A 12253-nucleotide genomic window follows, 5' to 3' on the forward strand; every position below is an offset into this window, starting at 1 on the left:
TAATTTTCAAAATAAACTTTCTCACATAATTTGAGGGGGGAAAAAAAAGAAAAAAAGAAAAACAAAAAGAGCACAGTCCATTGAGATGCCTCAGGAACAATGACAACAAAATGCATTACAGGTCAGCATTGAGTTTTGGGGCTGTTCTTACTGTGTCCTCTTCTCACTTAACCTTAATAAAATCTGACTTCTAGAATCTATCCCGTTAACAAATAGTGTCATTTTAACTTTGTCTCTTTCGTGTCAAATAAATCAATAATCCTACATTTAAGTTGTAGTCTGGTTGTGTTTCTCCAAATTATTGCTGTTGCAAACATTCTTATCACCTATTTTCTGTGTGTCCATTGGAGAATAAGCAGAAAAGAGGACCTCTATAGAGTCTGAAAGTTATTTTGTCCCCCCAGGCCTGTGATCAACGAGCATGTTCATGCTATATAGTTAGTTAGATGAGCTGTGGCTACTGTAGAATCCAGTTCAGTAAGTCTGCTGGTTAAACTCTAAGGAATTATAAAAGGCACCAGTGGGTGCGGAAAGCCTGGGCAACTGGAAGAAAAGAACAAAACAAAAAGTATCAGGGAACTAAGGGAGACACATATGACCGCCAAACCAAGTTGATAGCTTAATGCAGCTGTGGGCCTCTTTGTTTTGATTACTCCATTGCAGAAGAGTATAGTTTTTCTTATTTCTGTCACAAACCCTGACAATAAACAGAATAAAACTCTCTTTGAAACTTAACCCTTCCTGTCCCCTAGCAGTGTTGATACACCTGGCTATAAGGAACAGGACTGCAGTTCAGTCAGAGGCCTGTTGCTATCTGCTCTCTGAGCATTGATTTTTTTTTTTTTTATCACCTGGTTGCATGTACCAGGAGTTCATTTTTCTTCACTCTGAGTAATATTCCAGGGTACTACATAGTACACCAATTTATTTATCCATTTACCCGGGGATAGACATCTGGTTAGGTATCAGTCAGGAGACAGGAACCATTCATTTGAATGGGAAAATTCAGTATAACTGGCAACTGGAAAAGGTGGTTAATGACTTGCAGAGGTAAAAGAGGATGTAGAAGTAGCAAGTGGGCTGAGGGAGAGTGAAGTTAGAGGAATGAAGGACTCAGGAGAGGATGCCCTGCCCCTCACAGGCGTTGGCTCAGACCTCTTTGAAAAGAGTGTGCCCTGAGCACTGATTTTGAAAAGCATAGTTGAGGGGCTGAGATGCAGCTCAGGAGCTGTCACAGGAGAAAAGGGGAAGCAGACTGGGGTTTGGGACAAGTTTTGGGATATTGAGATTCTTCTCTTAACTCACCATTTCATCCAAAGCTTCAGGCAAGAGTTTTTAAAGGGCTTCAGACATCTTGTTAATTTTCCAACAAAGAACCTTTTCAGAAAGCGGTGAGCCAGCTCCAAGAGTACCAAACAGGTGAGGACAAACAAGGCCAGTGCCCTATGGAAATCCAAGATGCAGGCTGCCAGGAAGTAGGCCGCATAAGCTAAGAGGAGAAGGTGCAGAGTAAGGGTCAGCAAGTCAGAACTCCCCAGAGGCAGATGAAGCTCTGGTCATGAATGTCTGGGACTTAAACCAAGAAAAACCTTCCAGTGATGTTGCCACCCAGCCCCAGACTGAGCTGCAGTTCTCAAGGCCAGGATGCATGGCTGTTTTCTTCCTAAGGATACCCAAGGAGAGTCCAACTTAGTTTGAATACTACATGTTTTCACTTGCCTTTAATAAGCTCCCTTGAGTTTACCCTGGTATCCTTTTTCTGTCCCTTGGAGTAGATTTGATCAGTACCCACCATTAGACACTCCAAAGTCATCTTTTCTAAAACTTTTTAATCCTAGGCATTTTAACTTTTCCTCTTGAGCAAAACCACATAAACAAGGCTACTACTAGGAAGTATATCAGGTCCTCAAATGATGTCTTTCATCATAACCTTGATGAGATGTCATAGGAACTTAACTCTTGTTTATGTCAATTAGCCTCTGGTAAGACTGGTTCATTATACATCGTTCCACTTAAAGTGACAGAACCTATTGACAGTGTTAAGTGAGGACTCACTGTATGGCCATACAGTCCCCATAGCTCCTTGACTGACCTCCCAAATGTAATTTTTGTTCTCATTATACCAGCTGCCTCTAATATTGATATCAATGTCCCATACACCACTGAAAGTATATTTTAAATAGAGGTTTGCCATTTTAAAAAATATTTTGTATTACTCATATTATTAGAAAACCAGTAAATAAGTAATGTATATTACAGGTTTCCCTTGTAAAGACTACAAGAACCATGCTGGCATCAAGTCAAGACACTAAAACAGAGAAAAGCCCAGGTTCTCTGAATTATTTAAGTCTATCAAACAGTTTTGAAAAATGGTTTATTCTCAGATTTTACTTATTCTTAGTAGTGCAATCTAATAAATATTGTTTACCTAGAAACGTTAAGATCTATACATCAAATACCCACTTAGATCAGTTTGTGAATAAAGTTGCATCCCATCTAGAAAATCCAAACACAAGGTCACAGTCCTAAAATTACTGTCTCTCACTTCAAGGAATTCCCTACACCTCACCCAAACACAGCAGACCCAGCAGGATCTTCTTGAACAAGCTGGCATGTGTTCTGTAGAAACTTCTTGCCCTGGTGAAAGGTTGTAGGCTCCTCCTGATGAGAACCCAAAAATTAAGACACAAAAGTTATTCCATTTCATTTGTATTGATTCCAGAACTTATTACCTGACCCAAGGAAGAATCTTCTCTTAATGAACGAGGAGTTATTCAAACAGAGGACATTAGGTAGTAACCCAGAGATGCCCCAAAAGGGAAAATTGAACCTTACCAATGGGCAGGTCAGAATAACCCTCCCCAACCTAGACTGGCAACATTCTCAGTAATCTCCAACCACAGAAGTAGACATTGGTCACATCAGGGAAGATTCCTGGGACCTACTCCTTTCCTGTTCCCCAGAGACAAGGCATTGCTTGGCTTCCAGATTCAGAAAAGGGCCTTTGCTTCTGTGTGTCAGCTTTGACCATTCCTTCCTAGAAACTACACACATCCATAACTCTGAACAGTCAATCAGGTGTGCGGCGACAGACTGAACGTAAAACAGCAAGATTCCCTGGGTGGGCAGAACCTGAGAAAAGATGCTCAACAGGCAGAACTACTCAAGTTTGATTTAACAAACATTTATATAGTGCTTTCTATGTGCTGGGCTCTTTCTAAGAACTTCACCAATAGTAACTCATTGACTCCTAAGAATTCTGGAGGTGGTTACAATTATCATTCCCATTTTACAGATGTAAAAACTGGAGAACAGAAGTTAAGTACTTTCCCAAGGTCATGGAAGCTGAGGGAGTAAAGACAGAATGTTAACTCGGGCAGTCTGGCTTCAGAATCTGAGCTCCTCACCATCATCCTGTGCTGCTCTTTACCTAGATCCCAGGTTTGACTGTCTGCCAGTCCTCAGGACCCTCAGTAAGCTGCAGTCGTTTGAGCAAAAAGCTGTAATTTCCACACTTAAAGCCCCAGAGAAGGTAAGCTCAGGAAGAAAGTCCCAGTTGGCCATCATGCTGAGGCAGGACAGCTTAGCCCGGGCTGGGATCAGCCACTACAAATGCTTTGAGGTCTTGGCTCACAAATTCCCATGGCTCTTTCTCCATTGCTGCCTTTCCCATCTAACTCACTCCCTCTCCTTTATACGTAGTCTTCTTTATCACTCCTCTCCCCTCCTCTTCCTTTTCTTCCTTATTTCCTTTTCTGCAGGGAGCCCATCCCTGTGTTAGCAGAATAGAAGGTGTATTATCAGAGGTAGGTAGTCTGAGAAAGGTGAAAACTATCTTTATCACCATTTAACTAAATCAACTCAAGAGGATAACTTATGAGCTCAAGAACTATGCTACCTTTCCACGCTGAATAGAGAAGGTAGAGGGTAAAAATGGATTGCTTAGAGTGTCAGTGTACCTGAAGGACAACACTTTCTTTGGAACATCATTTGCAAAGCACATCAGGGAGTGAATTTAATTTTAACCCCATACTTCCTGTGTGTGCCAGATATATTTGATGTGCTCCTCCAGGTCCACTCTCCACCTCGCTCTGTGCCCAGGGAGTCTTGCCCTGTGAACTACACCAATGGACTCCCATTCCCTCCGGCTTATCTAGTTGGGTTTCACTAGGTGAACCCAGCAGGAGATCAGAGTGTAAGAAAAGACTGCGGTCAGCATACTGAGGAGGTTTTCTTTGTCTGACTCTCCTAGGTCTCTTATGACTTGTCCCTTTGGCCTAGGAATAGTAACAGTTTATTGCTGCTAGCCTCAGGTTCTTGTACTGTTCTTTTTTGTAGTCCACTACACCTTACACACTCTTTGTAAATAATCCTTTTCTAATCATCCTAACTTAAGTATGCCATCTGTTTACTGTTGGAGTCCAAACTAATACACTAGATGAAGCTTATATAAAAATATACACAGTTAAATGCTAGTTCAGCAAAGTCACTGCAAAATAAGAGCGGGCATACACTAGTCCAAGAGTAAAATAAATCACCTGTCTGGAAAAGATTTCTGCCATCACCTTTTAATCAGATTTGACCATTTCCTGGGCACTAAAGTTCAGTGGGTGCTTCCAGAAATCAATTAAGAACACTCATTTCTATAAAATCTTTTAACAACCTGACCCTAGAATATCCAGCTGGAACTAGAACTCTGGTTTAAAATATTTAAATTTAAATTTAAGAAATGGAAAGTCATGAGGGGCATTCCACATTAAAGGAGAAAATAAGCTTTCTCGCCCTTTTAAATCAATTAAGAAGCAATGCACAGACATGCGAGCAGGTGTTCATGATCCTGGTATTGTGCTTGGCCCAGGATCTTGCTAAAACTACCAAGTTCTTTACATAATGGTACAGTTTGAGGGTTAGTATTATGTTATATCAGGAAGGTGAACTGAGAAGAAATCTATTGGATAGATGGTGATACTGATACCTCACCTATAACTTGCTGTGAAGTATATACTCACTGTTAAGTTCTCCTGCTGTGTACATGGGAGGCTTTCCAGATATGGACTAAGAATAACCCTCTCACTTATATGCTTACTACCTGCAGCATAAAGTGACAGAGTGAGAAAGAGTAGAGTAAGGATGGTAGATCATTGTAATGCCAGTGGTTGAGGCTAGGCAGGCTCACATTGGATTTGAGCAGACAGTAGAGGAACCAAGGAGCCAGAAAGCATAGGGCCATTCCTGTTTATTAGAGTCTCATAACTGCAAATGAGCAAACAGGCAGGGGGAAACCACTTCTCATGGCAGCAAGCAAACAAACAGCAAAACGGCCCCTCACAGTGGTGGGCAAGCAATCCGCAATCTTCCCTGAAGGCAAGCACCTACCTGTAGCCTTACATAGACTATACACACATGGCTCCACCACGTACTCACACACTAATCATGCAAAGTGCAAGCGAGCAAGCCTAACAAAGCTATTTTCCCAATAGTCATGCTAGCTGAATATAATGTAGAGGGCACTGTAGGTCAGGCTTAGCAGCAAGAGTGTGCATGCATTTTCTCAGTGACCCTGTCCACAAGATACGAAAACTCTCCTAATCAAGGGAGACAGAGTTATGGAGTGCTTTCTGGAATCTGGGGTACTATCATTTCTCAATTAGAGTGGAAAACTTAAGAAAGCTTTGTGAAAATCCATCTTCAGTGAGTGTTGACATTGTGGTCCTGGGTGAATCTACTACTCTAGCTTCAAGTAAGAACTCAAAGAAAATAAATGAGTCAACCCAGAACCAAATGATGGTCTGAGTAAAGGGCAAGGTCCTCCACACAGAAGTGACCAAAATCTTTTCAAGGGGTCAAGGGTTTCACCTTAATGATGACATGAAAAGAACTGGTAAGTGGGTACTATACTTGTACCACTTTGCCAAATTCAAAGTTATGTATACAGCTGTTTTCAAACTGGATGGGCAAGGAGAGCTGGGTGGTATTGTATAGGGATTTGAGAATAGTTATCAAAAGTGTCCATGGGAGAATGGTGACTGAGTCTGAGAATGAAAAGCTTATCAATAAGCCAAAGTAGAAAGCCAAACAGGAGTTGGAAAACCATAGAAGGCAAGAGAAAGGTCTGTCAGGTGGAAGCCAGAAAACCTTCATTGGAATCAGAGACTGTGCACCAGGGGATGCCCAGTTCTGAGAGCTATTAGACCAGGAGGAGTGAGAAGAGAACCTAAACCAGAACACAGCCCGGTGCTTAACTGTTGAGTTGTGATGGGTGTATTGTCTTGGAAAGAACTCTTCCTTCACACTGTACCCAAATTTCTGCTTGATGTGCCCATTTCAGATAACAGAAAACATCAGATCTTTCTCACACTAACAGTAGAGACCCAATGCCAAAATCCACAAAGACAAGAAGAACCTATGTGATGAGATTTCTAACTAGATTTTCAACACTTCCTCAACTTCTTCCCTCCAGAACTTTATCAGAAAGAGGTAGCGGTGGAGTCTTTCCAGATCAAGTGCTCTCTCCCATTATGGAGAGTCATGACTTCTTTCAATAGCCTTTTGAGGCAGTCCCTTTAGTTTTGTTGTTAGCAAAAATTTCTTCGGGTTTGTAGTATATGGTTAATGCCCATAGTGGACTTCCTGTGCTAATACAATTTGCCCCTATTTATACCTTTTAAAAATGATTTCAATAGGAATTTGAAAACAAGGAGCTCTAGCTCACTCACCTATTGATATCAGGCTCAGACCCTAATGAGAAGCAAAACAAAGGGGGAGAGGGAAGGAGCTCCTAGCAAAAAAGGAGGCCTACAATTCTTCACTTGGAAATTGCATTGACATGCAACAAAGGCTGGAGCTCCAAACCTCCTTCTTGGTAACTCGTCCAGCTCACACCACCAACCTGTCTTGCCATCTCCACCCATCCCTATCAGGCTTACCACCATCCTCCCAGGAAGTCAGAACACTTGCTCTGATAGGGCAGCCAGAAGACACAGCAGACTTAGTAGGAACAGTTGGAGAGCTAGGAGGAAAAATGAAAAAGAGAAATGATCTTTAAGGAAGAGGAAACGTCAATGATATTCAATGGTGATAAATTCAAGTAGCATGGTGAATGAGAAGATGCTAGATTTGGCACTGAAGAGGTAACTGGTTCTGTTTGAGAGCTCATCACAGGAGAAGGACAAGGGGAAAGAGGAATTGCAGGGAATTGAGTGGGTGTGAGCATATATGCACTATCTTTTTTTTTTTAAGTTTGTCTGTGGAGAAAAGAAAAACCAGATACTGTTTATTAAGTGTCCTTAATGCAGCACTGCAAGACCTCACTCGTCATCCTCCCTAAAACCACGAGGTTAAAGCAGGTGGCAGAGTTAGGATTTAAAACCCACATCTTCCCATTACTCCATGTGGCTCCTAATGAGAGATGTAAGACTAGAATTTCAGAGGGATCATTCCTGAATCCCAAACTTATGATTGCTAAGAGAGCAGAAAAGAAGAAGCAGGCAACTGTGCCTGTGAATGGTGAAGAAGCTTTCATAAAGGAGAGGACACGTGAACTGACATGCAAGGCAAGGGGAAGAAGTGTGCTAAGAAGATACATTGCAGGAAGTTAGAAGACAAGGTTGAGGTAAGCATACTTGAGTGAGCCTGGCATTTTGAAAAAACAGTACGAGTTGCTGTCGCTGGGAAGCAGGGAGCATTTAGATGGATGGTGGGAAGAAAGTTCGTGAAAAAGTACAGAGCCAGGTCATGTAGATTATATGCCATGGTTAGGAATTTAGATATTACCTTGTAGGAAGTGGAAAGCTATTGTAGAATTTAAGCAAGGTAACAATGTGAGCAGATCTGTGTTTTAGAAAAAGGAGTCTGGTGGCAGTGGGGTGGGAGATTGGCTGAGGCCATTTAGGAAGTAACCAAGGGTATAGGGGAGGACTGGTGCGAGGGCAAATGGCATAGATGTTCAGGAGAGAGGATTAACATCAACTGGAAGGAAACTGCTAGGCGTGATTTAGTCAGGGTGAAAACATTCACCAAAATAGAGAATACAGAAGAAGGAACAGTTTATTCATTTCTGTGTGCCTGGAACCCAGCCTGGGACCTGACACAATATGGAAGCCTCAAGCCTATGCTCATAGAAGTTTGGTTTCAGTTTTTAATTTGAATGACCACTGAGTGTTAGATGTTTGGTAAATGGTTATATATGTAGGGCTGAAGCTTATAACAAAAAGTGCAGGCTCCATATGTGGCTTTATGAATCAAGGCATTAAGTGTAGATGTGAGAAGAGAAGACAAATGACAGAACCTTGAAAATGACAAGAAAGAACATCCAGAGAGCCCGGAGAATGAGGAAGGGGTAGTGTCATTAAAATCAAAGCATTAGTTTCAAGGAAGAAAGGGTCAGAAGATCATGCTGCAGAGATTCGCAATGGAAGTGTGTGTACATTGGGCCTGATAAGTGGGTTTTCATTGCTCACCTGAGTAAGAGAATTTCAGCTAACCAGTGGTGGTGAAAACTAGATTGCACAGGGCTAAGAAGTCAATACGGAGGTGGAAAAGTGCTGTTGCAAGTAAATCCTACTTTTCCAAGAAACTTGGCCGTGAAGGAAATAGATATCACAAGGTTGAGGTAAGGTTTTTTTTGTTTATGATAAGAAGAAAAACTTGATTATACTTATAGATTGGGGAAAGGGTGAAGGGAGAAGGAGCAACTGAAGATCTAAGGGAAATGGCTCTGTAGAAGGGGAGAGAGAAGAGTGGGGTTAAGAAGGTGGATAATGAAGTTGACTCTCCAGCCTTCTGATAAAGAAGAGAAAAAGGTAAGGATTCATGTAGGTGCAGGTCCATCTAAGTTAGAGCATATAGAAAGGTCATTTTGTGTTTAAACAAACAAAATATCAGTGTAGTAAGGGTATAATATCATATCACTTGAAGGCAGACTTGATAAGTTGAAGATATATGTATAAATACTAAATCAAGCACTACTATAACAAAACAAAGGGTTACAGTTAATAAACCAACAAAGGAGATAACATGGAATCATTTAAAAATATTAAATCAATTTAAGGGAAGGCATAAAAAGAGAAAAGGACATAAAATGAGAAAAGGCATTAAGAAAATAAAATAGAAAGACATATCATGTTCATGAGTCAGAAGAATTAATATTGGTAAAATGTGCCTACTACCCAAAGCCATCTATAGATTCAATCCAATCCTCATCAAAATACCAACAGCATTGTCCACAGAAATATAAAAAAAAAAAATTCTAAAATTTTTATGGAACCACAAAAAACCCCAAATAGCCAAAACAGTTCTGAAGAACCAGAACAAAACTGGAGATCTCATACATTTGATTTCAAACTGTACTACAAAGTTATAGTAATAAAAACAGTATGGTAAAGCATAAAAAGACACATAGACCAATAGAACAGAATAGAGAGATCAGAATTAAACTCTCACATTTATAGCCAACTAATATTCAACAAGGGAGCCAAGAATACCCAATAGAGAAAAGATAATCTCTTCAAAAAATAGTGTTGGAAAAACTGGATAAACACATGAACAACAATGGAATTGGTCTCCTATCTTACACTACTCACAAAAATTAACTCAAAATTGATCAAATATTTAAACATAAGACCTGATACCATAAAACCTCTAGAAGAAAATGTAGGATATGACACTAAAAATAAAAAAAATAGCCCTGGCCGGTTGGCTCAGCGGTAGAGCGTCGGCCTAGCGTGCGGAGGACCCGGGTTCGATTCCCGGCCAGGGCACACAGGAGAAGCGCCCATTTGCTTCTCCACCCCTCCGCCGCACTTTCCTCTCTGTCTCTCTCTTCCCCTCCCGCAGCCAAGGCTCCATTGGAGCAAAGATGGCCCGGGCGCTGGGGATGGCTCCTTGGCCTCTGCCCCAGGCGCTAGAGTGGCTCTGGTCGCAATATGGCGATGCCCAGGATGGGCAGAGCATCGCCCCCTGGTGGGCAGAGCGTCGCCCCATGGTGGGCGTGCCGGGTGGATCCCGGTCGGGCGCATGCGGGAGTCTGTCTGACTGTCTCTCCCCGTTTCCAGCTTCAGAAAAATGAAAGAAAAATAAATAAATAAATAAAAAAATAAAAGCAAAAAATCAACAGTTGGGACTACATCAAACTAAAAAGTTTCTGCACAGAAAAGGAAATCATTAACAAAATGAAAAGGCAACCTATAGGAGGAGAGATAATTTCTGCAAACCATATATTGGATGAGGTGTTAATATCCAAAATATATAAAAAAGCCCTGGCTGGTTGGCTCAGCGGTAGAGCGTCGGCCTAGTGTGCGGAGGACCCGGGTTCGATTCCCGGCCAGGGCACACAGGAGAAGCGCCCATTTGCTTCTCCACCCCTCTGCCGCGCTTTCCTCTCTGTCTCTCTCTTCCCCTCCCGCAGCCAAGGCTCCATTGGAGCAAAGATGGCCCGGGCGCTGGGGATGGCTCTGTGGCCGCTGCCTCAGGCGCTAGAGTGGCTCTGGTCGCAACATGGCAACGCCCAGGATGGGCAGAGCATCGCCCCCTGGTGGGCAGAGCGTCGCCCCTGGTGGGCGTGCCGGGTGGATCCCGGTCGGGCGCATGCGGGAGTCTGTCTGACTGACTCTCCCTGTTTCCAGCTTCAGAAAAATGAAAAAAAAAAAACAAACCAAAATATATAAAAAAAATTCATACAACTCAACAACAACAAAAACAACCCAATTAAAAAATGTGCAGAGGAACTGAATAAACATTTTTCCAAAGACAACATTCAAATGGCCAACAGGTACATGAAAAGATGCTCAACATCACTAATTATCAGAGAAATGCAAATCAAAACCATAATGAGCTATCACCTCACACCTGTTAGAATGGCTACTGTCAAGAACTAGTGTTGGCAAGAATGTGGAGGAAAGAAACTCTTATACTCTGTTGGTGAGAATGTAAACTGGTTCAACCACTATAGAAAGCAATATGGAGGTTCTTCAATATATTAAAAAAGAGATCTACCATATGATTCAGAAATTTTACTTCTGGGTATACACACAGGACCCACAAGAAATGAAAACAAAATATTGGAGAGATGTATGCACTCCCATATTTATTTCAGCATTATTCATAATGCCAAGATATGGAAACAATCTAAATACCCATCAATAGATGAATACATAAAGATTTGATGTGAATATATATATATATGAATATATGACTAAATTCAGAAAGAGTAATAAAAAGAAAAAAAAGCTAGAATCAGTTTGTGTTGCAGGATCAGATTAAGGATTTCCTGAAGAACCAAGAACAGGAGTAAGAGAGGCGAAGACAGGTCTGAGTGCATGTCTTGAAAATGGTTGGCCTTTAGTTAATCTCTAAATCTTGTCAAATCTACTCTAAAAGTGTCTCTGGGATTTAACTTCCCTAATCTATTCCCAAATGCCCATATTGATATATATCAATTTGTATACAGAAGTGAATTTCTGAAAAAGAAAATAAAATTTAAATTCTTAAGCTTATTTTCTCTGTGAAGTAAATTTTTTTTTTTTTTTTTTTTTTAAGAGAGAGAGAGAGGAGAAAGAAAGAGGGTGGGGAGGAGCAGAAAGCATCAACTCCCATATGTGCCTTGACTGGGCAAGCCTAGAGTTTCAAACCAGCAACCTCAGCATTCCAGGTCCACTGAGCCACCACAGGTCAGGCAGTTAATTCTTAAAAAATAAAGAAAAGAGCCATGACTAGGTGGTGCAGTAGATAAAGCATCAACCCAGCACACTAGAGGTCATGGGTTCGACTGGGTATGTAAGCAAAGCAATCAATGCATATATAATTAAGTGAAACAGTGAGTTGATGCTTCTCTCTCTCTCCCTCCCTCTTCGCCCTTCCCTTTCTTCTCTCTCTCTCAAAACAATGGGAAAAAAATTTTTAAATAAAAAAACAAACAAAAATAACCTTTTGTTTAGGAGCTACTCTAGATCATATTACCTTTAGAAACTATTCAATAGTCTCTTCTAAGCTTCTCAATGTATGACTTCTGCACTTTTTCATAAATATCCAGACCCTTTCCCACACCATGCAACATCGCTCCCATCTGACCCATTTTACCCAAACAACTTTCTTAGACATTACTTCTGGGACCAAATCCATGATCAAATTCAAAGATGTTTCTCATTCCTCCTTCCCGGACCCTGTTTCAGACAACACTGTGACGTGTGCCTTCATTCTTGGTACTTCTCTTTTGACTTTCTTTCTTTTTTTTTTTTTTACAGAGACAGAGAGAGAG

General features: G+C 41.2%; 1 protein-coding gene across 2 annotated transcripts in view; it reads right to left on the reverse strand.

The window, feature by feature from the left end:
• SLC28A2 (solute carrier family 28 member 2) overlaps positions 1-12253 on the reverse strand; it is a 52979-nt gene that overhangs the window by 38609 nt on the left and 2117 nt on the right. For both annotated transcript variants that reach the window (XR_010752021.1, XM_066388502.1), the window contains exons 4-5: positions 2570-2661; positions 1306-1489 (exon numbers count right to left, since the gene is read on the reverse strand). Coding sequence is in view for 1 of the 2 variants with exons in the window: in XM_066388502.1 (XP_066244599.1) it covers positions 1306-1489; positions 2570-2661 (276 nt within the window). In the remaining variant the exon portion in view is untranslated. The remainder of the gene's footprint in view (positions 1-1305; positions 1490-2569; positions 2662-12253) is intronic.

This window comes from Saccopteryx leptura, chromosome 6 (genome assembly GCF_036850995.1).
Source record: "Saccopteryx leptura isolate mSacLep1 chromosome 6, mSacLep1_pri_phased_curated, whole genome shotgun sequence".
Lineage (NCBI taxonomy): Eukaryota > Metazoa > Chordata > Mammalia > Chiroptera > Emballonuridae > Saccopteryx > Saccopteryx leptura.